The sequence below is a fragment of the Fistularia commersonii genome, chromosome 4 (genome assembly GCF_037954325.1).
Source record: "Fistularia commersonii isolate RoL2024-O1a breed Wild chromosome 4, RoL_Fcom_v1.0, whole genome shotgun sequence".
Lineage (NCBI taxonomy): Eukaryota > Metazoa > Chordata > Actinopteri > Syngnathiformes > Fistulariidae > Fistularia > Fistularia commersonii.
The window spans coordinates 14651589-14679177 of NC_141287.1; the positions used below are offsets into that span (position 1 = coordinate 14651589).

Genomic DNA, 27589 nt, shown 5'->3' on the forward strand with positions numbered 1-27589 from the left:
AGGTCCTTTTCATCAAATACTGATAAAGCCCATCTCAAGCTGTCTTCCAATTTGGTTCCTCTGCCTGGGTTCTCTCGATGACCTCCATCTCTATCATGTCACTGGTTCACAGATGAATGAGAGGGTGAATGGTTGGATGATTGACAGGTGCCGGTCCAGTGAAACCCCGCCCTTGTCAGCTGACCCGCAAAGCGCTCGGCGCTCGGCGTCAGCCGTCAGGAGATGTCAGCGCGAATGCTCACCCTGCTGTCGTTACACCCGCCGTCTCGCTGTTTTATTCGCTCACACTCAGGTGTCAGTCTCACACACACCATGTTTTATTTGCGCCGCAGCGAGTCCTGACAGCAACATAAAACAAAGATGGCGCCTGACAGCAACTTGGCTGCTGATTGGTTGGTTCCTGGCTGAGCAAAGAGGCTTTTAAAGAGGGAACATCCATCAGACGCCCTCAGACACACACCAGACACTCCTGATAAATCTGTGTGTTTGTGTGTGTGTGTGTGTGTGAGAAAGAGAGATCAGGAAATCATAGGTGATGTGTGTGTGTGTGCGTGTGTGTATGTGAGGTCATGACAGGGTAGGTGGTGTGTGTGTGTACATATGTGTCTCTGTGTGAGATCAGGAAAGCATAGGTGGTGTGTGTGTGAGAAGGTGCATCAAGTCTTTTGAATCACATATATTTGTCTGGAGAATCCAGGGCAAGTGATGGACAGAGGGGCGGAGCTTCGGATGAAGGGGGCGGAGCTCAGTGATTGACAGCAGGTTGAAAACAGGTTCTTTATTGAAGCCACTGGACACTGAGAAGAAACATCAGACCTTCACACTGCTGACACGGAAACACACCGACAGGGTCACATCACACAGCCCGTGCACAAAGATGGTTATCATCACAACATCAACAACACAAACACACACACACACACACGCAATAGTGACACGGAGGGAAACCAATGAAACAACCCTCATTTATCAACATGAGCGAGAAACTCCTGGAGGAGGAAAAAGAGGAGGAGGAGGAGGAGGTTGAAGCCCTCAGCTTTAGGAGAAGCCATTTCAAATGATCATGCGTTTCTGGGCTGAGATCCCAGAGGTCAAAGGTGATGGATCTGATAGGCCGGGAGTCACATGACCCAGACAGGCCCTGAGCTGCAGGTCAGACCTCCAGCGCCCCCTGTTGGATGAGAGGAGCCGCTGCAGATTGACCTTCAAGCCAGCAGAGCAGGACCTTTAGATACTGTGGAGGTCATCTGACCGCCATCCCAGAATAAGCGACCTTTACAGTGGCGAGGAGAAGCACACACACTCTGGGCATGAAAGGCTGGTCAGATGACCTTCAGACAGGAGCCGGTCTCCTCCGGTGACCCCCGGTCCAAGGGAGAAGGGTGAGGAGCATCCAGAAACAGCAACATCTCCTCGCTCACGGTCCCACTTCTGACCACCAGGGGCACCACCCCAGCCAAACTCTCAGCTTGTCTTTTTCTTCCAGAAGCTTCTCCATCATGTTCATTGCCATTCGTTTCCTCCTGAGATGTTCTCCAGCGGTTCGTTTCAATTCTCAGATGTTTTCAAGCGGATTCTGTCCTCACCTCGTCTTGCTTCTCCTGCCATTTCCCTTCTTCTCTGGCATCTTCTCCGGCATCACCTCCTCCTGGCTCTCCCCCTGCGTCTCCTTCTCCATCTGATTCTCCCACATCTTCTCCTGCTTCATCAGCATCTCTTCCTGCTTCTCCATCTGCTTCTCCTGCTTCATCTGCATCTTCTCCTGCTTCTCCTCCTGGTTCTCCTGTCTCACGCCGGGTCCGAGTGGTATCTTCTAGGTGTCGTGGATCCGTCAGGGTGTCGCTCAGTCGGGGTAGAGCAGGAAGCCGGAGAAGGTGCTGTACTTGTTGTTGTTTCCTCCGTGGGCCTTCCCCCCATCCAGCTTCACGTAGATCTCGTCCCCGGAATCCAGGTGAAGAACCACGCTGTTGCTGGCGTAGTCATAGTTCTGGTCGGCGTCCTGGGCGATGGCAGAGGCCCGGACCTGAGGAGGTAACCACGGCGACAACATCACACACCCTCAGACGACCATGTGGCTCCGATCAGTGATTAGTAGCTTCTTATCACAAGCGATCAACCGATGATCAATACATAGATTTATTCTTTGATCACTCCCTTTACATGGTCTTACACTTTGGGTGTGTCTGTCTGTCAATGTGCTACATATATATATATATATATATATGTCAGTGCGTGTGTGGGTATGTGTGTGTGTGTGTCCTACCTGTCCGTTCTTGCAGAGGTCCGCCCACATGCTCGTACCGTCCCCTCCCCTCATGAGCACATGGTATGTGAAGTAGTAGGTTCCCCCCAGGTGGCAGGTGAACTTCCCAGAGGCCGGGTCGTAGTGGTTGCCCAGGTTGGTGATGATGTCATCGAAGCGGAGGACCTCATAGCCTTCGTGCGGGTTCTTCAGCCCCACGTAAAAGGCGATCTTCGAGCCGGTGTCCGTGCGCGCAGTCCCGGCGGGCCCGGGTTGCCCCCCCCGCGGCGCGTCCCCGCGGCCCCCCGGCGGGCCCCGTGGCCCCGGCGGGCCGGGCTCCCCCGGCGGGCCCCGCGGCCCGGGTCGCCCCGGCCGGCCCGGCTCCCCGCGGGCGCCCGGGGCGGAGCTCTGCGCCGAAGACGCGCTCAGGTCCTGCAGGACCTCCAGCGCCGTGGCCCCCGGTCCCGGTTCCGAGCCCGGTCCCGGCCCCGGTCCGTAGGGGTCGCAGATCATCCTGCAGGTGCCCATCATCTCGTAGTGGGCGTGTGCGCTGGGCGTCTGGAGCAGCAGCGGCACGGCGACCAGCAGCGCCGCCGCCATGCAGACGGCGGCCGCCACCGCGGCCGCGACCCTCCGCCGCCGCCGCCGCTGCTGCCGCTGCGTGGGCCGGGAGGGGGAGCGCAGGAGCTCCGCGCGGCGGGGCGCAATGGTGGCCGGCGCCGCAGCTGTCAAACGCGGAGGACGCGCGGAGGGCGCACGGCGGCGGGCGGATGCTGTGCGGGACGCGGCGCGTCTTGGAGCTCGGCGGCGGCGCCCGCCCGCTTTTGTGGTCCGCTGACGTCACGGGTCCCGGGGCCGAACCGGTGGCCGCGGCACCGGGAGGTGCGCGCGCGACCGCCCAATGGGAGCGCAAGCCGCGCGCACCCTCCCGCCCGGTGGACCGGAGGGGGGCGTGACGTCAGCGGACGGCTCCGCCGCTTTAAGTTTTAAAGCGCCAAACTTGGAGACCGGAAACCATCGATCGGTGATAGATAGTTGAGTGGTCAATGGATGGATGGATGGATGGATTGCTTGACTAAGTTGTGATGTCATTTCCTGTCATTTTCCGTTTCGTCTCTTTGTCTGAACGACATCCGGGGACGGGATCCCAGCCTGGATGCCAGGAAAACCTCGAGACCAGGACCTCCTCAGGACCAGGAGCTCCACAGGACCAGGACCTTCTTGAACAAACCACAACACTGCTGGTAAACTAAAACAGTGCACAGTATGTATCGCACGTACGCGCGCGCGCACACACACACGCATAGACATGCAAACACACACACTTTAAATTGCAGATCAGATAATCCGTCTCTAATCTGGGATTTCACTTCTGCTCATTTCCTCTTTTGCCTCAAGGATGATCGAGCAGCTAACACCTCTGCAACACACACACACACAAACACACGCGCACACACACACACACACACACACACACACACACACACACACACACAGCACAATCAAGGCGTTCCCGGATGGAAGGGAGCGCTGCCGTCATTAAATCTGTCAGAATGAAATCATCTCATCAATCCCAGCCCGATTTCCCAAGACTGATTAATCAGTATTGTGTGTGTGCGTGTGTGATTGTTACACACACACACACACACACACACACACACACACACACACACACACACACACAGTGTTATGGGTGTGGAAGCTCCCCCAGCAGCAGAAATCAAAAAAGTGTCTTAACATTTGTTAAATGTCACTTTGACACCTTCAGCCCCCAACAGTGTGTGTGTGACAGAGTGTCTGTCTGTGTCTGTCTTTGTGTCTGTAAGTGTGTGTGTGTGTTTGTAGGTGTGTAAAGGCCCGTCACAGTGTATATGTGTGAGAATGTGTGTCTGTGTGTGTTGTTCTGTCACATGTGTGTATAAATTTTGTGTCTGTCTACATGTATGTGTCTCTGTCTCATTGTGTGTGTTTCTGTACGTGTGTGTATGTGTGTGTATATATAGAGAGTATATATGTATATCAGTGTGTGTGTGTGTGTTCGTTAGTGTGTATAGGCCTGTCACAGTATATTTGTGAGAGAAAGTGTGTTGGTGTATGTTTGCCTGTCACATGTGCGTATAAATTTTGTGTCTGTCCATATGTATGTGTCTCTGCCTCTTTGTTGGGGTTGTGTACATGTGTGTGTATGTTTGTGTATATTTATAGAGAGAGAGAGTATATATATATGTATATATATATATATATATATCAGTGTGTGTGTGTGTTTCTGTCTTTGTGTGTGTGTGTGTGTGTGTGTGTGTGTGTGTTTGTAGGTGTGTATAGGCCCGTGACAGTGTATATGTGAGAATGTGTGTTCGTGTGTGTTTGTCTGTCTCATGTGCGTGTCAATTTTGTGTCTGTCTATATGTATGTGTCTCTGCCTCTTTGTGTGTGTTTGTGTACGTGTGTGTGTATGTGTGTGTATATCTATCTATCTATATCTATCTATCTATAGATATAGATATTTATAGTATATATATAGAGAGTATATATATATATATATATATATATATAATCAGTGTGTGTGTGTGTCTGTGTCATCCGCAGTTTAGCAGGAAGTGCTCTGATGGTGGTGAAGCTGACCCACTGGATGATTGACTGGTGGACTGATGGTCTGACCACGTCCTCGATAAGGCTCGGATGGCAGTCTGGAGAAGGAGATCAGGGTTTGTAAGAAAGTCGGTGAGAAGGAATGAAGTGATTAAAACAGCAAGTGGTCACCGCCCCAGCAGCAGCCCCACTTTCAAAATAAAAGTCTGCAAGAGAAGAATTCCTGGCACAAGACCAGCAGGCTTGTGTGACGTGGCCTTCACTGCGGCTGTCCCCCCGGGAAGGTCAGGGCTGGGACAGAAATAGACCAGGGCCCCCAGCAAACACACACACACACATGCACAAACTGTTGACCATACACTTTCAAAATAAAGCTCCTTCGCCTGCAAAAACAAACCACCGCCTCAGAGAAAGAGGAGGTCTGGAGCGAGGAGACACTCTGGAGGACAGTGGCGAGGTGGGGAGATGGAGATGGAGAGGAGGGGGATGGAAGATTGAAGGATTCAATACTTTTATTATCTTTACACAGAGTGCAATGAAATTTGGAGATAGCAGCTCTCAGGTTCAGTGGAATCAAAAACAGACACAAGACAACTATAACAACATCTCTGGGTTAGAGCTATAAGACAGAAAATAAAAAATAACATCTAGAACACTAAATAGAAAACTATGCTTAAAGACAAAAGTATAAAAGTGAAACGTGGAATAAAAGGTTTATTGCACAGCCTCACTGTGTTCAGTGTCCCCAATTCAGTGTGATGGCGGCTCTGGGGTAAAAACTGTTTTTCTGTCTGTTTGTTTTTGCATTGATTGTCCTAAAGGAGTAGGTGGCGGCAGGGGTGGGATGGATCGCTGAAGCAGCGTGTGTTATACATGTCCTCAAGTGATGGGACAGGATGACCGATTGTTTTTGCCCACTGTTTATGGTCCTTTCTGCTTCCGTAATGCTGGCAAACCACAGTGGGATTCACGTCTCAGGACGGATTCCCACAGTGCAGCGATAAAAGGACACTAGCAGCTTCAGGTTGGTCCTCCTTAGTATCCTGAAGAAATGCAGCATCTGGTGTGCCTTTTTCAGCAGTGCCATGGTGTTTGTTGTCCAGGTCAGGGCCTCCTTAATATGATTGTCCAGGTACCTGAAGTCTTGAACCGTCTGCACCATGTCTCCATTGATGAAGATAGGCCGAATATCCAATTTCCTTCTCCTGAAATCGACTATCGGCTTTCTCATCTTGGAGATATTGAGAATAAGGTTTTTAAAATCGGAGGAGAAATCTAAGAAGAGCACCACCTTGATGTTCCAGGTGGGTGAGTGTGGAATGAAGGACATCTTGAGATTAGATGAGAACAACTTTATTTATCCCGAAGGAAATTGTTGTGCCAGAGTTTCAAGTAAAAATATAACAGTAATAGATAATAGTAGAAAGGAGGAAGAATAAGAAATACAATGAAATATAATTGTCTTAACTGTTAACTGTTAACTACAATGATTTGATCTTTGTGATTTGAAAGATTTGATCTTTTCAAAGATTTTCAAAGATTTGATCTTTTCACATCCACTGAAGATCAAAGATCCACTGAAGATCAAAGATCTGTTTTGCCTGTTTGCCTGTACGCGAACCGATGGGGGTCAGATGTGGGCAGCAGCCCTGTTGTGATGTGAGTCCTGATTGGTTTCTCAAAACACTTCATAATAATGTATTTAAGGGCCACAGGCCTGTAGTTGTTTGGGATGCTGACATTGGTCTGCTTTGGTAAGGGGATGATGGTGGAGGACCTCAGGGAGCGTGGAACTAAGCACAGGGTCAGGGACTGGCTGAATATGCTGGCGAATACACCGGCTAGCTGGTCGGCGGAGTCTCTCAGAACCTTACCAGTTACTCCGCCCGGTTCGGCAGTGGAGGGGGGATGGATGTGGAGCAGGAGAGAAGGTGGAGGGGGGGTGGGGGTGGAGGTGCAGTCAGTCTCAGTTTGGCGTCAGAGAAAGATAAAGCTGATAAATGAGGAGGATTTGCCTGCAGCTGCTCTGTCTCTGCTTCTTTATGGAGAGGTTCCTCCCTGGAGATCCCCTCCACCCCACTCCCCTCCACCTAACCATTCACACACACACACACACACACACACACACACACACACACACACACACACACACACACACACACACAGCCCTGAGGGTCCACAGGTCCAGAATCCGGACTGATGGTCCATAATGGAGGAGATTAGCGGCTGATTGATGCAGGTTCGGTTCCAGCGGAGGGTTTAATCCCGATGACAGAAGTGGCCCCCCCTGGTGGTGAGAGTCTCCTTCAATAGGTGGTTCCTCAGTCAGAACGTCCCAGGGTTCTCAGGGTTCTCCAGGAGCACCTCTGTGGTTGCTTTCCACCAGTGTGGGGGCATTTTCATGTATTTGTCTTCCTTCTGTTCTGCTTTCAGGACGCGGGTGGAGCCAGACCTGCTGACAGGCGAGGGGCTTCACCCAGGAGATCGACTACCAATCATTTAACCGTTCACCTTCTCTTTCATAGACAAGAGGGTCATCATGTACCTGCCGACTGTGTTTGGACTGGAGGGAGAGAAGCTGGAAAGAAGCCTGCATCCAGCCACCATCCACCCTCTCTTCATGAGCAAGAGCAGGCTTGGGCAAACTACGGCCCGCGGGCCACATACAGCCCGATGGGCTGCTTCATCTGGCCCGTGGAACTTGAAATTCTACTACTATTAAACCTCATATATGTTTTCCTTTTCCAAAAACAGTAGCATTCCCCCAATGAATGGCGCACTCATCATACACAGGCAAAGAAATGTGGACAGCAAGTGCTGAGTGTTTCACTCAATTGACTTTTTTTCTGGCAAACAAAGGGAGATCCCCAACACTGTTCCCACTGAAACTGAACGTTACTTTCTATACCGTCTGTCAAGTTTCCTGGTCCTCCAGGTCATGGCCAGTTCTTGTCAAAATCTTCATGTAATAACTGGACTTGATTTCCTTTCCTTAAAGACGTTTCACTTCTATTCCGAGAGGCTTCAGTTCTAATGACCTATGGGGAGTTTCCGACATCTTCAACAGAAGATCACCCCAAACAGCCTACGTCTACTTTCCTTCGTACAGGGGCACAGAGTAGAGGGCATCCCTCAGAGAACACGACAGCTTCTAAATGAAAGGATAAGACAGGCGCACTTTATGATGGATGTCCTGGAAACCAAACTCACACAGGTAAGGGAAGAAACGACATGACTTCTCCCTAGTTTGGTCATGGAGGAAGTTAACACTGGCAGTTATATTCGGAAATTCCCCATAGGTCATTAGAACTTAAGAAGCCTCTCGGATGAGGGGTGAAACGTCTTCAAGTGAAGAAACTCGAGTCCAGTCGCCAAGTCAACAAGATCTCGATATGAAATGGGAGAGTTGCTTTTCAGAAACTAGGTGGAAGGGGGTTGTGGTGCTAATGGGGGTGTTGTTTGGCGGGGACAAAGATACACCTTCCGGGGACATGTCTAGAAATGTGCAAAGGTGAAACCATGTGAAACACAGGAGAGAAACCCCCAGGATCTCATGGACTGAGGCTCAGGGGGTGGTTACCCAGTTCTGGTTCTGGTGGGATCCATTCCAGGATGGGCCTTTGCAAGTAGGCGAGAGGTTGTGCCTGAGGCCACCTCCTCCGTTCAGACACAGCCTTTCCCTTTTGAGATGACTTCTTTGACTCCTCTCAAGCCATCTGTCTTCTTCTTGCTGCAAGCAAATTGTACAATGAGCCCTGCATATTCCTGCTTTGCTAAAAGGCCAAATCCTTTCATATAATGGCTCTTCCACGTTCTTCTGCTCTGTCATTTGTATCAGTTCACACAAATGCTCCATCCACCTGTTCCCCTCTTTCATATTTTATAACCTACTGTGGCCCACAGGTCAAAAAGATGGCCCAACTTGGCAGAGACATACAAGTATTGCCCCTGTCACTCACACAGCAAATGGAAGCATGAAAAACATTCACTCAGTCATTCACGCTATGCAGAGACATACAATTATTGCTCCTGTCTTTGGGGAAAACTAAGGCTCTTCTTTGAAGTTGGATATAGCTGAGGGTCCTTGCAGATGTTGTTTGTCCTTCATGGACCCCCTTCCTCCCCCAGGGGGAACAGCTGCTGCTCTGTCCCAGCTCTCAGCAGGGTGGAACCCCGAGAACGTCTGTAACACAGAAGAGGAGAGCCTCCGAAGACCCGGCGCAGGTGGAACACAGGCTGCAGCCTCCACAAGGAACCAGGAGGAGCCACACAGCAGCAGGGGTCTACTACCGGGGGCACTCTGGAGGGATGTGTGTGGTGTGTCTGCACTCTGGAGGGGTGTGTGTGTGTGTGTGTGTGTGTGTGTGTGTGTGTATGTGTCTTCACTCTGCATATGTGTGCGTGTCTATGCCCTGGTTGGTTGTTTACTCTGGTTGTGTGCCTACATTATAGTTGTGTATTGGCACATCTGTTGTGTGTTTACACCCTGTGTGTGCGTGCGTGCGTGCGTGTGTGTGTGTGTGTTTGTCTGTGCACTGGCAGTGTGCAGCAGGTGTCTGATCTTTTATTTTGATGGTGCGAAGGATCACATCATGCGGGGCACTCTGTTCCTTTTTTTTCCATAATAAATATATGGCATTTTTTCCGGACTATAGATTGCACCAGGATATAAGCCACACCCACAAAACGTAAAAAAAAAAAAAAGCTTTTACATATACTAGCCGCAGATATCTCCATTTTGAAATGAGATATTTGCAAGATTTTGTAAATTGTCAACCTCATGCTTATTGGATAAAAATATGGTTGTATCACCTGCAAGTTGTGATCATTTAAATTATTTTCCTAACGCCATGATGCCATTTAATTATCCTTTTTTTTATATGAGCAGCCATAATTTGAGTGACTAAAATAGCCAATAAAGATCTAAGCGGACATCATTATCTTATGCCGCGATTGATGTTAAATCTCAGGGTTGTACCATGAGCCAGTCCAACAGAGCTAGAGCAATCCTTTTTGACAGTGTATTCACATCACTCAAAAATCTGTTTCCAGAACCAAAATTGTGTATAGTTTGGAACATAAATTGATGATTTATTGAGTTGAACACTTTATAAAAATCCACAAATAAAACTAAACTCTCACCTACCACAAACTTGCTATAATAAACCATATCCAAAACCAGATGAATGTTATTACATATATTTCTGCTGGGCGTAAAACCTATTTTTCGTCAATAATGTCATCTAATCCCTGCTTCAATCTCTTGGGGCCACTCTGTTCCTGCCCTTCTCTACATTGTAAGCAACTCTGACCTTTGACCCCTGACCTCTGACCCAGACTGCCTGCCCCCAGCTGAGGCTCCTCTCCGCCCTCTGCTGGCCACCAGCCCACCTGCAGGCTCAGACGTTGATAATCCTCAGTTGGTGTTGGATGGACACACACACACACACACACACACAATGACAGCGCTACTGAGACCACTGATGAAAATGCAGATGAAAAGGATCGTTACCGTGGTGACCCATCTGTTACATGGCAGCCACTGGCACACGCGGTGACAGCGGGAAGAATGATGAGATGAGTTCATGTGCTTTTAGGGGTCACAGTGAACGCAGAGCCTTCAAATCAAACTTCTACAGACATCTTCGAACATCTGCATCATCTTCTATAAACCTCTTTACAAATCTCCATATAACCTCACATATCTCCTTCAGACATCTCCAAACATTGCCAAACATCATCTCCGAACATCTTATATCATCTTCAGACAGCTTTAATAATTGCCTTCATTGACCTTCAATCATTTCCAAACATCTTCAGTCTCAATGACTTAGTTTGAAATGAAGTAAATGAGAAGAAGTCATTCCAATTCTGAGATTCTCCAGAACATGGAGGTTACTCTTGAAAAGATGGCAGAAGTTGGAGGACAGGTTCTTCCTCCTGTCATGACTGCAGTAATGTTTATGACCAGAGGACTTTGTCCACAGACGTGTGTGTGTGTAAATGTGTGTGTGTGTTTATCAACAGCTGGAGGTCAGGGTGGGGCTTTATCTCATCTCCCCAACCTCCATGTCCCACAGCAGACACACAACCAGTTCACAGCTAAGTTAAACAACAGAGACCTCCCTACACACACATATACCTCACACATACACACACATATATACACTCACACACACATACAAATACACACACGCACACACATACACACATTTACACACACACAAACACACATATACACGCGCACACACACACACACACACACAGATACGCTCACAAACACATAAAGCACACACATTTAAACACAAAAACACACACACACACACACACACATACGCTCACAAACACATAAAGCACACACATTCACACACGCTCACAAACACATTTACTCATATTTAGACACACAAACACACATACACGCGCACACACACGCTCACAAACACATATACGCACACACACATTTACAAACGCATATACGCATACACACAAACAAACACACACACACATTTACACACACGCACAAACGTCATGTATGACGTCATCCCCCCGGCGGACGATCGGATCGATAAGGTGGTGACGAGTTGATTGACAGGTGAAAGTTGGTGGAACCACCGCTAGATATCCGAGCCGCGCGGGAGCACGTGAACACGGCAGCGGTGGGCGGGGCTCGTGTCCGCCCCGGTCACGTGGGTCCTCGTGTCTTCGGGACGAGCGCGAGGACTCGCACCTCCGGTCCCGGTGCCCGGACTGACCCGCGCCTCCCCGAGCCCGGAAAGAATCCCGCACGCAGCCCGCCTTCCGCGTCCGGACCCCCGAGGCAAGTCCATGCGGTCCCCCGCGTGACGTCACACGTACGAAGGAGGTCCAGGACCGTCCGTGTCTAACGGGACGAAGAACCGGTTGGTTTCACGGTTGGTGCGCAAATGATAAACATGTAAACAGGAAGTTCATCTCGACATGTAAATACTGTGTGTGGACAGGAATTCAATAGGAAATTAAAATGTTAACAGATAATTGTTATGCAATTAAAACATGTAAACAGGAAGTTCTTATGAAATTGAAACATGTAAACAGGAAGTTTAAATAGGATGAAAAGATGTTAACAGGAATTTCATGTTGGAATGTAAACATGTAAACAGGACGTTAATAGGAAATTAAAATATACACAAGAAGCTCTTGTGAAATTAAAACATGTAATCAGAAAGTTCATGTGAAGTAATAACATGTGAAAAGGTAGTTTAAATAGGATGAAAGTATGTAAACAGGAAGTTCATGGTGAAATGTCAGCATGTAAACAGGAATTTAATAGGAAATGAAAAATATAAACAGGAAGTTCCTATGAAATTGAAACATGTAAACAGGAAGTTCATGTGAAATAATAACATGTAAACAGGAAGTTTAAATAGGATGAAAAGATGTTAACAGGTCTTCACGAGGAATTGTAAACATGTCAACAAGGTTTATATAGGAAATTAAAACATGAACAGGGCAAAAACATGAAATCAAAACATGTAAACAGGAAGCTCAAACAGGATAAAAAACATTAAGTAATTGTTGGTGAGAAGCAATTGTGAAATCAAAACATTTAAAGAGGATATTAATATGAAGTTAAAGCATGTATACAAATGGTAAATATGAAATTAAAATACATAAGCAGTTCAAATGAATTCAGAAAATTAAAATTGGACATTCAAAATTGTTGAAAACATGTAAACTGGAAATAAATGTGAAATGAAAACATTTGAACAGGAAATAGAATTAAAACATGTTAAGAGGATGCAAGTTAAATGAAAACATTTAAACGGGAAGTTCATGTGAAATATAAACATCTAAAGGGGAAGTTTAAATTAAATGAAAACATGTAAATAGGAAGTAGAGGTAAAATAAAAACATGGAAACAGATAGTTAAAATAAAATCAGAAAACGAAACACAGACAACACGATGTTGTAAAAATGTCATCAATCCCTCAGGTCACTATGACGAGTGATATGACCACGCCCCTCCTTGACGGCATGGGGCCCGATCCCTCGGAGCCCCGCCCCTCGTTGGCCTCGACAGTGGCCATCCTGGGTTCCGGAGACTTCTCCCGCTCCCTGGCCTTCCGGCTGGCAAGGTGCAGCTGCAGGGTGCTGGTCGGCAGCCGGGACCCTCACCGGCTTGACGCTGAGCAGTTCCCCGAGGGGGCAGAGCTCCTGACGCAGCTGGAGGCGGCAGAAGGTGCCGACAGGTTGGTGTTCGCCGCCTTGCACCCGGAGCACTACGCTACACTTGCACCGCTGAAGGAGTGCCTGGCGGGGAAGGTGCTGGTGGATGTCAGCAATGCCACCCATCTGGGCGGCCGTCGGTCCAACGCAGAGCTGCTTGCTGCCATGTTCCCTGACAGCCGTGTGGTGAAGGCCTTCAACGGCATCTCCGCCTGGGCGCTGCGGGACGGTGGCCATGATGGGAGCAGGCCGGTGAGTTGGGCTAGAAGAAGAAGAAGAGAGTCCGCCTTCACACTGTGATTTACAATGAAGCTCTGATTTTGAAAGGGCAAACAGGAAGTAGCTGACCAAGGTGCCGCCCCTCCCTGCAGGTACTGATCTGTAGTGACTGCCCGGACTCCAAGGCCGCTGTGGCAGAGCTGACCCGTCGCCTGGGCTTCTGCCCTGTTGAGGCTGGAGGCCTGGCCTACTCCCTCCAGGTGGAGGAGGCCCCCCTGCTCCTTTTCCCCTCCTGGGGGGGTCCGGCACAGACCGTGTTCCTCCTCTTCTTTTTCTTCTATGGCTACACCTTCCTGCGTGACGTGCTGCTGCCCTATCTGGACCGCGGGCTCAACCTCTTCTACCGGTTGCCCCTGGTAATGGTCAATAAGACTCTACCGGCCGTCGCCTTGGTGACACTGGCGCTGGTCTACCTGCCAGGTGCGGTCAGGCGACCTTCTGAGCTACATCTCCTGCGTGTTTGTGTGTGTGGTAGAGTGCCCTGTACTGTATAAGCTCCTGTAATGCGGCTCCTTGTGGGCATGTCCTCAGGTGTGATGGCCGCCAGCCTACAGCTGCTCCGAGGGACCCGCTTCCAGAGGTTCCCCTCCTGGCTGGACACATGGCTCCGGCGGCGGAAGCAACTGGGTCTACTGAGCTTCCTGTGCGCTGTGCTGCACGCCATTTACAGCATCTGCCTCCCACTGAGGGCAGGGGGCAGCGGCGAACAGGTGGGAGGAACCAATGAGGAACCAGGGAAGGGGTGGTCAGAACATCTCCTCACAGCATGAACCACCTCGGTTCTGGGACAACTCCGTTCTCCCTCTATGTTCTGAAGGTGCCCTCCGTGTTCTCATGCCTGGGTTCCTTCCTTGTTCTTGTCCCTTGATCCCCTCCATGTTCTCCTGTCTGGGTTCTCTTCATTTTATTGTCCCTAGGTTTCCTCCATATTCTTCTACCCTGGTTCTACAGGTTCTCCATCTTCAGTCCATAGACAGCCACTGGTTTCTTGAAGACTTTAAATTGTCCGTTGGTGTTAATGAGTGGGTGAATGGTTGGGTCATAGTCAGCTGACCTGTCCAGATTAAGCCCCGCCCATCATCCCAGCACTAGCTGGGATTGGTCCTCGGAGTGAGGCTCTCAGATTTCCGCAGGTATCAGACCTCCAGGGTGTGGCGGGTTAAAGCTGACTTAAGGTGGTTGTCCTTCTCCAGGCCTCCCAGAGGGTGTGGCGCTCAGACCTGTACCTGTCCTCAGGAGTCCTGGGCCTGGGGGTGCTGTCCCTGCTGGCTGTCAGCTCACTGCCCTCCGTGGGCCAGGGCCTCACCTGGAGGGAGTTCACCTTCGTCCAGGTAAATGTTCTTCCTCACCCTCGCCGCAGCAGGGGATGGGCTGCTTTAACTTTGTGTGTGTGTGTACGTGCAGTCTGGACTGGGTTATGCTGCGCTGACCCTGTCCTTGCTCCACACCTTCTTCTTCGGCTGGGACTCCACCTTCAGGCCCGAGACCTTCAGTTACCACCTACCCCCAGTGCACCTGCTGGCCCTGCTGCTGCCCTGCGTTGTCCTGCTGGCCCGCCTGCTGCTCGCCACACCCTGCCTCGCTGCCCGCCTGCGTCGCATCCGCACAGGGAAGGACAGACCGCCACCCCCCACCCATGTCTGAGGGGGGAACCGGACCCCTCTTCCTCCAGCTGGGCATGCACTGATGGACTGTTTAGTTTGCAGTGTGTGTGTGTGTGTGTGCGCGTGACAGATCTCAGGGCTTCCAACTGACTTCATAAGAAGGGGGTGTACCTGTGAGGGTTTGTGACTGTGTTTTATGTGTGTGTTTATATTATTGTGTGTCACATGCCAGTGTGTGTACAGTGTTTGATGTGTGTAAGACATTTCCTCTATTACCCCCCCCTCACCGATTTAATTGAAATAATAACACAAAGAACGCTTCTTTTTAAAAAAAAAAAAAAAAAAAGAATTTTTTGTTAATAAACTTTTTTTAAAAACATGCCGGACGATGCGCCCGACTCTTCCGGTCTTGAAGCTACTCCTTACGTCACTTCCCGTATCGAGCCGAGCTCTCGTGCTGCTCCGCGCGTGGCTCCGAACCACGCCGTCCTGACCACCCGACCCGCCGACCGGAAGCAGCGGCGCCATGGCTGCCGTGGTCACGGTGCGCCTAATCCGCTCCTTCGAGCACCGCAACTTCCGGCCGCTGGTTTTCAACTCCGTGGACGTGGAGCAGACGGTGCGGGAGTTTATCCAGCTGGTACGGGACGGTGAGTGTTTACGGGCGGTGGTTAATGTAGCATTTGAACGGAACTGAATCCGGTACTGTTTGTGCGCAGATATCGCGAGAAGACCGGGACTTCCGCCCCCGTTCAGGAAGCACGAATACGGTAGGGAGCCGGGCGAACTATTAGCCGTGCTTTCATGCTAGCAAAAAGCCTTGTTTTGCTTACATCCTGCCCATCGTACTATCTGCTCATTTCAGTTTTCTTCGTCTTCCAACTTACACTTCTCTTCTGTCTGTTATCGCTTGGGACATGAGGAAGCTAAAGAACACAGCTTGGTTGGTTTTGTAAAGGGCAAACAGCTCATTTGGTTCTCGCAAGAAACGCACTCAGCAATGGGGTAAGGGCTATGTCAGCCATGACGCCTCGCGGCCAGCAGGGGTCACTATCACGGATTTTTTTCCTGGTGCAGCAGGTGATCACGGTCCCTGGCCGGGCCTGGTCCTAAGTGGAAACCTGAAGCGCATTCTAATCAACATATACGGTGGCAGTAACAGAAAACTATCATAACTCATAATCTCTCAATGAGAACAGCGATGTAACTGGCTCACTCTCTGAGCAAAGCTCTGGGTTCAGTGGGACTTCAGAAGAGAATTACTCCATTGGGCTTTCTTGGATATCTTTGAAACTTGTACAATTCCAGCTACATTGAGACTGTGGGTTGCCATCTCAGTCCCAACGACCCATGAATCTTAGAACTCAGACTACAAGTGTCAACATCTATCCTTGTCTCCCATTTACAATGGGAATCTCAAATGTGATCGCTGAGACACAATTGCGCTTTTTTTTAAAAAGAAGATCAACATAAAACAGCAAAAGATTTGTGATGCAGATCATGAAATCCAGAGATCTGATAAAGGACAGCTTTACATTGTTCTTGGTCTTTTATAACAACAAGGGCAGAATCCCAGGACCTCTGGAAGGGATGGGCCGTGATTTTACCACCACTGTCATTCAGGGTGGAAATGCCGATGATCTGAGGATATCAGGCTCTATTCGCCTACAGTGATGGAGAAGAACAGGCATATTTTGATGTCATTATCTCCATAGCAACACTTTGAGCATTTTGGTTTGAAATCTAGAAAACATGAATATTAGTTGCCGTGTTGTCCTCCCAAGCGGTACTGTCCCTAGTTTTAACATGGACGCTGGGATCCCCCAAGGGTGGCCATCTCTCCCGACCTGCTCATATTAGCCGTCCATATCAGACACTGCAACGGTAGCAGAAATTACCATCAGCTAGCTGGCGGATGACACATTATTTCTTAAAAATGAATGCCAAATCCAAATGTGCATTGAAACACGCGTTCCTGTGAAATCAGAAATAAACTACCATGGTATTCAACTGACTGAGGACCAGGAACTACATCAGTCCAGAAACAGGAAAGCTAAAATGAATGAATGTGAAGCTAAATTAATTATTTGGCTCCAGGGGGACTTACCAATATTGGGTTGAAGATACCTGACCAAAATGGCATGTCTGTCAAGATGCAGACATCCACTGTACTGCTCTAGACCAGCTCTTTAAAGCTAAAACCAAATCAGTCTGAACGTCATCCGGAGACACAGACCCCTGGATCTGAAGAAAAGTCCCTCATTAGGGAGGGCTGAGAATGATGGATCTAGAGTGCCTCAGTGGGACCTTTGAGGTGTATGCTCAAAACCTTGGATTGCCATAACTCCCTCTGGTACTGCATTCCCAACAAACCTGTTCAACAAAGGTGTCTGCTTAATTTTCCTGGTCATGTCTGATTTGAGATGAACGAGATTCCCGTGCAGCTATCAGAGCTCCACAAACAGATATTACTTTGCTGGGAAACGACATCTGTCTACAACTTCTCACCGAATTTGACAATCCCAGGTTTATAAATTTCAGGCACTGGTTTGAGAAGAACATATGGTCAATAACTGAGCTCATGGATGGCAATGGTCATCTGTGAGACTACCAACAGCTCTGTGTGAATGGATTTAACCCTTCCATGGCAGCATTCAGTTTGTGTTATAAGGACACCGAACCATACACCTACTGTTTTATAGAAAATTTGTTCCCTAGACATCAAAATAAAATATTTTAAATAAATTTGATAAAAAACATTATTAAATTAAGAACTATGTATCTTACTCCACTTATTCCTTCCAAGGCAAAAGGAACACTTTGAAATGATGAATAACGTCTACCCAAGCAAGGAACTACTGAGGTTACACTTCATGACTGAAGATAGTGACTGTTGGTTTGTGAAGAGGATATTGAAATTACAGATGATATAGTCTTCTCATGCGTGAATGCTGAAGTTCACAGGTGGATGGTTTTCGTCATCACCAGTTTTCCTCTGGAAAGTTACCAAAACGTTTAGTTTCCTGCTCAGAAAAAAAGAGATGAATCAGTGTTATTTTATGTATAGCCAAGCTCTTCATTCACAGAAACAGGATGCAGAAATGGCTCCTCAATTTCACCGTCTTTAAAAATGATTTTCAGTTCTACAAAAAATGTTTTAGATGATTAAAAAAAAAACTTATGAAGACCTAAAAGCCAAAAAAGTGTTTTCTGAATGACATTCCCCTTAGACTAATGTAACTAAATACACATGGTGTCCCCTTGTAATGTTTTCCCTGGCTTCCTGTGACCTCTGACCCCTGAGAGCCCCCATCCTCTGCCTCTCCACAGACACCATGAAGATCATCCACCAGGCCCATGGAGCCAAGGTACCCATTTCTCCTCCTGACTGCTGTGGGGGGACATTAGACCATGAGGCTGCTCGGGGGGGTGGGGGGGTGGGGGGGGTCACCATGGCAACCAGATTGACACCAGCAGCTGCAGAGTCATTGATCCTCAAATTATATGTCCATACATGGTCAAGAGAATTCATACCCCAAGGCAAATACTTGATCCAGAAATAGAAAAAATATTTCAAATTAAATGGGCAGGGATGTATAAGCACACGCACATGTACCCTGGCTAAAGAATTAGGGGGGTTCATGAATGGTGAATGGATGACCCCTGGCCTCCAAATGAGGGCTTTATTTTGAAAGTCCCTGTTTGCTCAGGAGAACCCAGAGACCTCCTATTTTGTACAGCTTGGCGTTCTGCTGTACATCATGACTGTCTACTGATGTGTGCATGCAAATGTCCATGACTGGATCAGCTTTGATTCCTTTGTCATTTATGGTTTCTTGTCCCTGCACAGTCAGACGGGGTGTCAGGAGAAGGGGAACGGCTCAGAATGTGAAGAAAAAGCACCTGAGGACACTGTTGATTAGAAACAGTTCTGTTCACGTGTGCAGCCTTGAGTTGCTAACAAGTCAGTCACCAGCTGGGTGCCTCTGATGGTCTTCAGGTGGAACGTGGTTGTTGACTCCTGGCAGTTGTTCAGGAGTCCGACGGCAGTTGAGCAGAATAAGTTAGGTGGTTGAAACCGTTAACCGTCTCCAGACCTTTGTCTCCAGTGGATGATGAGCTGTCCATGATGAACTCATTCATCTGGACCGTGTTCAGGGTGATGGCGGCCGATCCTGTGAGTCGTTTTTCCTAAAGGAGGTCTCTGTGTTCTGAGCAGACGGTGACATTTAAATTAAACCTTCGGGCCTCTTACTTTCACTGTGGTCTCCTATTTGCTTCCGCCAAAAAAGGACAACCAGGAACGAGTTTAATTGGTGAACCTATCCTCTGAAATGTTCGTCTTTTCGCAGACTAATGAGCTGGTGATGAGTTTGGATGACGATGACAAGCTGATCCTCCCGGAGGAAGTGACGCTGAGCGCTGCGGGAGTCTGTGAGCCTCACCCTCCTATTCCTCACACAAGAGGAAGATATTGCACCACAATTCACTGTTGCAAATAACCAAAAGTGAGAGGAAACATGTAAAGTGTGTGTTTGTGTGTAGGTAACGAGACGGAGGTGGCGTTCTTCAGGAAGCAGGATTACGGCCTCTATAAAGCAAATCCACAGACGTCCTGGTGACCAAAGAATCCTAACTAACAAGGGCAAATGTTTTAATTTGTGAGTTTGTTTTTAAACAAAACTGAAGCTCCTGCTTTCTTTCTGATGTTCCTTTTTAAAAATTATGTTCAATAAATATTTGTGGCAACTGCAGTCGGAGTGGTTCACTAACCCCCCGGGACAGCAAACAAGACTAGATTTGTGTGTTTTCTGGGTACAAACAGCCCAGAGCTGCACATAAGTAGTTGAAACAATAGGGTCAAACATAGGAAAGTTCATGTAAATGGATAAAATACCTGAAACCTGCAGTGCGGCCCTGAGTGAACAGGTGTTGTGTTTACATTTCTGTGTTTATCTTAGTTAAAAACGGTTAGCTCCGGGACGTTAGACGATGCCGGAGGTGAACATCAGGCCGTTAGAGTGTGTTTATCTAGAGGTTTAGATGTTCAGGATGTCTTTCCCTCCTGGGATCCCGATGTTGGTCTGAAGACAACACCGAGGTGTTTGGGGGCGGGGCTTTGCGGTGCATTGTGGGTTTGTAGTTCACGCTTGTGTATCCGGTCCTTGTCGCTCTGTTACCCCCTTACCCTCCCTCGAATTCCGGGGAGGGGGTTCTGAAGACCCGCCGGCGGATAACGATCCGCGGCTGAAACGACGGAATTTTCCAGGAAAGGCGGTAGGACTTGAAAGGAGGACATGAAATTCACTTCCGGGAAGTAAAAAAAAAAAAAAAGCCTACTGAGCGAAAGTCCCTTTGGCCAATCAGCACTCGCGATTTTGGAACATGCCACATTATCAGCCAATGGTGTACTTGTGGGAGGGACTTCGTGCTGTAACTCAGTGAACGCCGGGAGCGAACCTGACTGCCCTCTCACCGCCTCTCAGTTCAAGTCCCCGGTGCCCCGTTCGTTCTGCCGCAGCTTTACCGGACATGGAGGACCTTCAGGTGCGTGTGAACCTCCTCCCGGTACCGACCTCCACCGCGAGAGGAGCTCATTTGCCGACCAGGGCGGAATTTGGCGAGCATGTAGGGGGGGGGGGGGGCACGGGGGGGCACGGGGGCACATGGCAGCCCTGGGAGAGCGAGTCGTTCACGGGATCGGTCCCGGTTCTGGTCCGGCGCATGGAGCGATCGCCCGGGCCGGACACGGTCAGACGGCCCGGGACGGGAAGAGTCCACTGCGGGGACGTGATATACCGTAACGATACCGTTACTTACCGGAATGAACGGGTGAACCGGTATGACATGGAGAAATCTGGGGAAAAAAAATTGGGATTTGCAAACTTTGACTTGCAGTCCAAGTACTAGGACTACATGCTCCGACAGGTACTTGCAGGATTGTTATGGGAGTACATCTAGTAGTGGTAGTTTGCCTTATTGACCGTGACAAGGATCACTCCGGTTAGCCGTCAGGAGGATGGGTACGGAGATGGAACGTTCCGATCACTGAATCAGTGAATCGGTTAAAGTGAATCAGTTAATGAGTGAATGATTGAGATAATAAGTTGAGGGTTAATAAGTTAATAATAAGAAGTTGAGGCTTTTCTCCTTGGACTTCGAAGCTTTGACTATCTCAGGTCAAGGTTCCTCCAGTCCTCCAGGAGAGGCCTGGAAGGCTTCAAGGCCTTGGGTGTGTGTGTTTGTTTATGTATGTGAGTGTGATGCAAAGGGCGCAGTGAGCTCAGTTTGTGTGGATGTATTTGTTCTGATCAAATGTATTCTGGATAATCCATCCCCACCCCCTGCATGACGAGTTGTGGCTGATGTGCAGCTCCTTCAGCCAATGTTTCATCCCACCCCGGTGCAGAACCGAACGCCTCACCTTCTCATTTGTGCCCATGGCCATCAGACTGTACAACAGCAGTCTGGACGGCACACCACTCTGACTGGCCTGAGTGCACCTGTCCTGCTTCCACAATCTCACTACCCCACCCACTCACGGCATGTCCTGATTCTGCTGTCTCTCTTATCCTTGTTTGTCCCAGCCTTTACACATCCTGCCTATTTTTATTCCTTTATTTTATACATTGCGATTTATTTTTGTCACTCTCTTAAATTGTTGTTTGGTTCTAGTTGTATATTTTTCACCCTCGCCGTTCCTTGATGTTGCCCATTGTCATCCCCGATGTTGTTGTTGTTGTCTGCTGTCTATTTGTGGATTTTTTTTTTGTCTTGCAATCTCCTGTCTTCTACCTTTCTATTTATGAATTTTTTTCATATTTATTTCCTTTTTTGTTGACATTTTAACTGTTATGCAGCTCTGTCTGGAATTTCCCCTACGGGATCAATAAAGTTTTATCTTATCACAATGCAAGTTCACACCTGGTGTTCACCTGCTCCTGCCCTCTGCAGGCCAAGTTTGAGACCGCAGCGGCAGAGGTGAAGCAGTTGAAGACCAAACCTTCTCAGGAGGACATGCTGAAGGTCTACGCCTTGTTCAAGCAGGCCAGCGTGGGCGACGTCAACATCGGTGAGTGCACACCTGTCCCGGTCGTAACTCCCCCGGTTGACCCGCAGCTCCTGACCTGGACCCATTGGGGTGATCCCTGTGCTCTTAAGGTTCTCACAGGGTATTCTCAGGGTCAGGGTGTTTTCAAGAGGGTGAATGGCTGTATGTCTTAGCATGACCTGTGGGTATTAGTATCCTATATCTATTCAGCTGTACAGATGGTGAATGAATGAATGTTTTCAAATCTCAAAGTAGGATTTTCAGACCTGTAAATGAAGAATGAACCCATGAATCAGGAGGTCTCCATGGCGACCTAACTGACCTGCCTCTCCCCTGCAGATCGCCCTGGGATGATGGACTTCACAGGGAAGGCCAAGTGGGATGCCTGGGACAGCCTCAAAGGTGTGTGTGTGTGTGTGTGTGTGTGTGTGTGTGTGTGTGTGTGTGTGTGTGTGTGTGTGTGTGTGTGTGTGTGTGTGTGTGTGTTTGTCCAGTCCTGTGAGGGGCGCTGTCTTCCTCACACGACCCTAATGTCTTTATGGTAACCGTGACACCAAGGCTCTAAGTGCTTGTCACATGCTGTTCTCTCCCAAAGCTGTCAGTCAGATGCAGGTCTGAATTTGCCCACTGGAGGGCACCGCTTCACTGAGGTTCAGGAACAGTTTAGTGATTAGAAGGTTCCTCTTTGAAACTGATCACAATCAATAGAGACCACGAGAGAGCAATCCCTTTTAAAAGGTCATATTTAATTTATTGTCAGTTCACCCTTTCACACGTGTCTGATCACATTATATTATATGTAGCCTTTGGGGAAGCTAAAGTGTGTTTTTGTGTTTCTGTGTGTGTCAGGTAAGAGCACGGAGGACGCCATGAAGGAGTATATCAGCCTGGTGGAGGAGCTGAAGCAGAAGTGTGGCATCTAAAGCCTGACGACCTTCAGCGGTCACCAGACGCCAAACCCAGACCAGACACCGCCAGGCCTTAGGAGTGTGTTTGTCCTCTCTCATACACACACAACACGGAGGAAGTGTGCGTTAGCCCAGGCAGCCCTGCAGAACATCCTCAGGAACCTCCGGTCCAAACATTTCAGTGTGCAGTCCCATCTGGTGCATCTAGGGGGCGCCACCACACACAGCTGTGAGCCACAAATAAAGATTCCTGGGAGAAGAGACCTTTGTTTTTCTCGTGCGTGCGTGCGTGCTTGCGTGTGTGTGTGTCCACTTGATGTGGGTTCATGGAGGATCTTCATCCTGGATGGAGGGAGTCCACCACAGAATACACAAGTGTGCTTTGAGAGGAAGAACCGGAGCAGGAAGTGGGACGGGCCTATGACCTGTCGTCATGGCGCCGGTTATGTGACATCACAGAGCCTGTGCTGGCGTGTCCTTCCTGTTTGTCCGGACCGCAGTAAGCTGCAAGCACGCCTCCATAATCCTCCTTACAGCACACACCCATCTGCCGGGATTAACCTGTGTTTACAGCAGGAGTCTTTAAGGAGATGAGTCATGGACCAAGCTAACTCCAGGACCTTCGGAGGCAGGAGAGATGTGGTTGCCGGGGTAACAGGATGGGTAGCTGAACTTGGGGATGTTCAGAGGAGGGAGAAATGTGGTTTTTGGGGTAATGGGGCTTCCGGCTACTTCCTCCTTTTCAGTGTGAGGCAGCCAGTCCTCCTCCCGTCTGAGGGAACTCCGGGTAGGCTGCCGTTGTTCAACCGCACCTGTCCGCCGCCGCCACCTGGTCGGGGGGGCGGGGCTTCTCCGGACACCGTCTTGCTCCCGGGGGCCGCCAAGCCCACAGAGCTGATTGAGGATGATGATGATGAGGAGGAGGAGGAGAGCCGGCGGGGGTACGGGGTCGGGGGTTTGCGGACGGCTTGCGGTGGAGCAGGTGGGACTTGTCCCCATGGCAACGCCTCAGAGGGCGTGCGGGTCACCACGAGGCCCCGTAGCTTCTCCACCACGTCGGCCAGCAGGTGGAGCGCCTGGGTGTTGTCCTCCATGTTGTCACCGATCATCTCTGTCACCGCCGCCATGGTGCGTTCCAGGTGCAGAACATCCTGCCTCCGCTGCTCCCCCCCGCCCTGCTGCCTCTGTGCGGCCCCACCTCCTGTTCTGCCCAGACCTGGTTCCCGGCGTTCCCGGCGAATGGTGCCATCGCCCCTGACCCCAGAGGCCCGCTGGGGCGCGGGGCTACAGGGCGCCGTGTGGGCGGTGCTCTGGGGCCGTTGCAAGCGGGGGGAGCCGGGCAGGCTCAGGCTGAAGGCCGGGACCGGGGGAGGGGGGTAGGCGTAGTCACCACTGTCCTCACACAGCTCCAACCCCCCACTGGAGGTCCCCAATCCTGGAAGGAGAACACAGGGCACATGGCAATCACCACCACCTTTGACCCTCACTCATGGAGCTCCAACTGAGGTTCTGTCTGCCTAAGAGTCCATCACACAGGATCCATCACTGAGGTCCTAGCTACCCGAGGTTCCATCACTGAGGCTCTCTCTGCCTGAGGGTCTTCCATCCACGTTCCATCACTAAACTTCTATCTACCTGCGATTCCATCACTAAAGTTGTATCTACCTGAGATTCCATCACTGAGGTTCTATCACTGACGTTCAATGATTGAGGTTCCATCTAAAACCATGGTAGTTCCTACATGGTAGTTCACTGAAAACAAAAAAAGATGGACACTGAAGCTCCTATGGAGGGTTCAACCTGCCTGCTACTACAGTCATTTGACAGATGCTTTTATCCAAAGCGACTTACAGTGGGGATGCTGGGGACTGAACCCAGGACCTCATACATGCGAAGCATGCGCTCCACCATTGAGCGACACGTTATTACAATACTCCTTCAGCCAATCAGCTGCCAGCTGTGATGGGAGGGGGTGGGGACTCTTACCGGGCCCGGGGCTGAAGATAGAAGGAGCTGATCGGTTGAGGCGTTTCCCGCCGCCCCCTGGGCCGTGCGGGCACAGAGGGCAGTCGGCTGTGGATTGGTGGCTGGGCAGGAAAGAGGGGCGGTGCAAAAGCCCGGCCTCGCCCCCTGCGCCTGGAAGCTCCGCCTCCGACGGTGCCAGGCGGCGAAGGCTGCTCCAACGGCCCGGGGCCATGTGGGGTTCCTCTGGCTTCTGGGGACAGACAGGAGGAGCTCAGACACAAGGAGCAGATGAACATCTGGAGCAGCAGAAGTCCACCCTCACCGTCTGCAGGTCCTCCACACACCCGGGTTCTCCGTCAGTGGGCGGCGGGACCCAGACTGGCCCATAGTCGGACCGAGCTACCCGGTCGTGGGACATCAGGAGGGCCTGAGGAGACACCACCTGGGGTCAGCTGGAGGAACCTTCAGCCTGGCAGGTTCTGGACCTGGACCTGGACCTGGCCCAGGACCTAGACAGCTCGGCAGACTGGGATCCACAGGGTTCTGTGCCCATCTACCACAAAGCGGGTGACTACAGGTTCTCAGATAGAACCCTGTGTGTATGTGTGTGTGTGAGCACGTACCTGGATGTGAGGTGACCTGAGGAGGCAGTAAAGCTCTCGGGCTTCAGCTGAAGGACTGTGGACTTTCATCAAGAGGGTCATGACCTGAGGGAGACCTGAGAGATTAGGGTGTGTGTGTGTGTGTGTGTGTGTGTGTGTGTGTGTGTGAGAGAGAGAGAGAGAGCACACACCTGCTGGGAGAGTGCGGAGGCGTGGGGCAGGGCAGGGCTAGATTTTCCTCTCTGGAAGCGCTGCAGACAGTCATAAATCTAGACAAAACAAACAGGAAGTGATGTCATCATTGGCCACTGCCTGGAAGAAGAACTTGTGGGTACGTCACACTGTGAACGTCCTCACAACATCTCAAACTTTGATGGCCATGCCAGGGGGACTTGGTATCCTCAGACCAGGAGGAACCGAGGGAAGCCCTCGCACCTGCAGCAGGGGGCGGAGCCATGGCGCCGTCAGGACTTCATGCAGGAGCCGAGCGCCGTTGGTGTTCATGCTGAAGGTCTGGTGGACGTCTTGGACCACCCCGGAGAGAGCCTCGCTCAACCCTGCAGAACCCAGGAGAAAACCGGCTGGTCAGGTCACGTTGGCAAATGTTTGAAGATGTGAACACAGGGGCCCCTCCAAATGCCTCCAGACTGAGGGTTCTCCTCTGGGTCTCAGATGTTCCTCAGACCGGTGTCCTCTTGGAGGTTGACTGCCCCCCGATGCTGTGGTTTCCACACTCCTCCAGGTAGGACTGGATATCCAGGACCTTCTGCCTGATTGAGAACCAGCCAAGAGGAGGTCCAGGACTTCCAGCCTGAGCTGGAGAATCAGCTTCCAAAGGTCAGATTGTCATCAAATGAACATTAGAACCTTGTGTCAGGTAAGTTGCTGGTCCTGCTGAGCCGCCTTGTAAGAGACCGCAACTTCCAACCTCTGAGTCGCACATGAATGCAGCACGGTAGGTCCGTGTGTGTGTGTGTGTGTGTGTGTGTGTGTGTGTGCGTGTGCGTGTCTCACCGTCCTCTGGACCTTGTCTGATGCTCATGCTTCAGCTGAAGAGTCTCATCAGGAAAGGGTCTTCTTCTGCTGGAAAGAGTCCACTTCTGGTTGAGGGAGGTCACGTGATCCACTGGATGTTGATCTTCATCACCAACCTCTGGTGATCCAGTGACATCATCTCCTGGTTTGAAGGGGATTGGTCCGCGGCCTCTTCATCAGAACACACCCGACTTGGTGGTAGATGGCAGAAGAAACATTCAGGGAGCTTCAATTTCCCGCTTGGAGGCCACTTCCGGCTGATTATGGAGGTGAGGTCAGGTGACCCTCCAAGCCCCGCCCACACAAGCTGGGCAATCACTGAGGCTAAAGCTAATGCTAAGCTACTAAGGATTTAGAGGTCATGAAAGAGTGAACAATAGATGGATGGATGGATGGATGGACGGATTTCACCGCCCACTTCTTCTGTCCCTCACCTCCTGCTCCAGCTCAGATGTTCACCAGCAGGAGTTAAATGCTTCCTCGCCTCCTGCTCCTTCTCGGATGTTCACCGCAAGGCATCCAGCGGAACTTCACCTTCTGCTCCCCCTCAGATGTTCAGCAGCAGGAGTGCAGTGGAGCCTGACATAGACATGACTCCTCCAAAGTGACCCCAGTAATCCTCTCCATCCTGCCTTAATCTAGCAGCCCACGTCCTCCTGCACCTCCTCTCCCACGCCCTCCTCCCGCTGCCCTCTCCTCAGGTCTTCACCGTCCTTCCACGTCACCTTCGTCTGCCTCTCCTCGAACATCTCACAGGTTTCGGGCTTTCACCCCCTCACCTGCAAAGCGAGGAAGTCTGTCCGTCAACCATCAGCGCGCCGGTGGAAGACAGTGAGCCACAGATAAATCCCACAGCAACATCTGTGTGTGTTTGTGTGTGTATGTGTGTGTCTAATGGTCACTGGGTCACCTCCTCAGAGATTAACACTGATCCTGCAACAAGAGATGCAACAGAGGCAGCCAGAAGCAGGAAAACACAGCTGTTGTCCCTTTGTCACACACACATGTAAACAGAACATACAGATATAGAAACGTATATGTGTGAGAACTATATATATGTGAGTGTGTGTGGATATATATATATATATATATGTATATGTACACATACA

At 50.1% G+C, this 27589-nt stretch overlaps 5 protein-coding genes across 10 annotated transcripts; 3 read left to right on the forward strand and 2 right to left on the reverse strand.

The window, feature by feature from the left end:
- Positions 1 to 764: 764 nt before the first annotated feature.
- On the reverse strand, positions 765 to 3053 carry c1ql2 (complement component 1, q subcomponent-like 2). The gene is made up of 2 exons (XM_086145523.1): positions 2264 to 3053; positions 765 to 2023 (listed from the first exon to the last, which is right to left on the reverse strand). Exons 1-2 carry the CDS (start codon positions 2840 to 2842, stop codon positions 1844 to 1846), a joined length of 759 nt encoding a protein of 252 aa, XP_086001649.1. The 5' UTR covers positions 2843 to 3053; the 3' UTR covers positions 765 to 1843.
- An 8465-nt stretch (positions 3054 to 11518) lies between these two features.
- LOC147234854 (metalloreductase STEAP3-like) lies at positions 11519 to 15298 on the forward strand. 4 transcript variants are annotated; one of them, XM_086145529.1, is made up of 6 exons: positions 11519 to 11648; positions 12803 to 13288; positions 13408 to 13735; positions 13847 to 14025; positions 14509 to 14646; positions 14720 to 15298. In XM_086145529.1, exons 2-6 carry the CDS (start codon positions 12809 to 12811, stop codon positions 14957 to 14959), a joined length of 1365 nt encoding a protein of 454 aa, XP_086001655.1. In that variant the 5' UTR covers positions 11519 to 11648; positions 12803 to 12808; the 3' UTR covers positions 14960 to 15298. The 4 variants fall into 4 exon arrangements, with proteins under 4 accessions (XP_086001655.1, XP_086001651.1, XP_086001653.1 ...); XM_086145525.1 differs by having other exon boundaries at positions 11520 to 11730; XM_086145527.1 differs by having other exon boundaries at positions 11537 to 11746.
- On the forward strand, positions 15158 to 19673 carry c4h2orf76 (chromosome 4 C2orf76 homolog). 3 transcript variants are annotated; one of them, XM_086145530.1, is made up of 5 exons: positions 15158 to 15559; positions 15639 to 15689; positions 18250 to 18287; positions 19272 to 19353; positions 19465 to 19673. In XM_086145530.1, the coding sequence occupies exons 1-5, from the start codon at positions 15298 to 15300 to the stop codon at positions 19539 to 19541; spliced, it is 510 nt and encodes a 169-aa protein (XP_086001656.1). In that variant the 5' UTR covers positions 15158 to 15297; the 3' UTR covers positions 19542 to 19673. The 3 variants fall into 3 exon arrangements, with proteins under 3 accessions (XP_086001656.1, XP_086001658.1, XP_086001657.1); XM_086145531.1 differs by having other exon boundaries at positions 15315 to 15569; XM_086145532.1 differs by lacking the exon at positions 18250 to 18287 and having other exon boundaries at positions 15309 to 15559.
- Positions 19674 to 20310: 637 nt separating this feature from the next.
- Positions 20311 to 23141, forward strand: dbi (diazepam binding inhibitor (GABA receptor modulator, acyl-CoA binding protein)). The gene is made up of 4 exons (XM_086144617.1): positions 20311 to 20466; positions 21874 to 21991; positions 22310 to 22372; positions 22820 to 23141. Exons 1-4 carry the CDS (start codon positions 20452 to 20454, stop codon positions 22891 to 22893), a joined length of 270 nt encoding a protein of 89 aa, XP_086000743.1. The 5' UTR covers positions 20311 to 20451; the 3' UTR covers positions 22894 to 23141.
- Positions 23134 to 27238, reverse strand: LOC147234857 (uncharacterized). The gene is made up of 7 exons (XM_086144615.1): positions 26460 to 27238; positions 25881 to 26002; positions 25637 to 25714; positions 25467 to 25550; positions 25166 to 25270; positions 24865 to 25093; positions 23134 to 24313 (listed from the first exon to the last, which is right to left on the reverse strand). Exons 1-7 carry the CDS (start codon positions 26485 to 26487, stop codon positions 23607 to 23609), a joined length of 1353 nt encoding a protein of 450 aa, XP_086000741.1. The 5' UTR covers positions 26488 to 27238; the 3' UTR covers positions 23134 to 23606.
- Between the last annotated feature and the right edge of the window lie 351 nt (positions 27239 to 27589).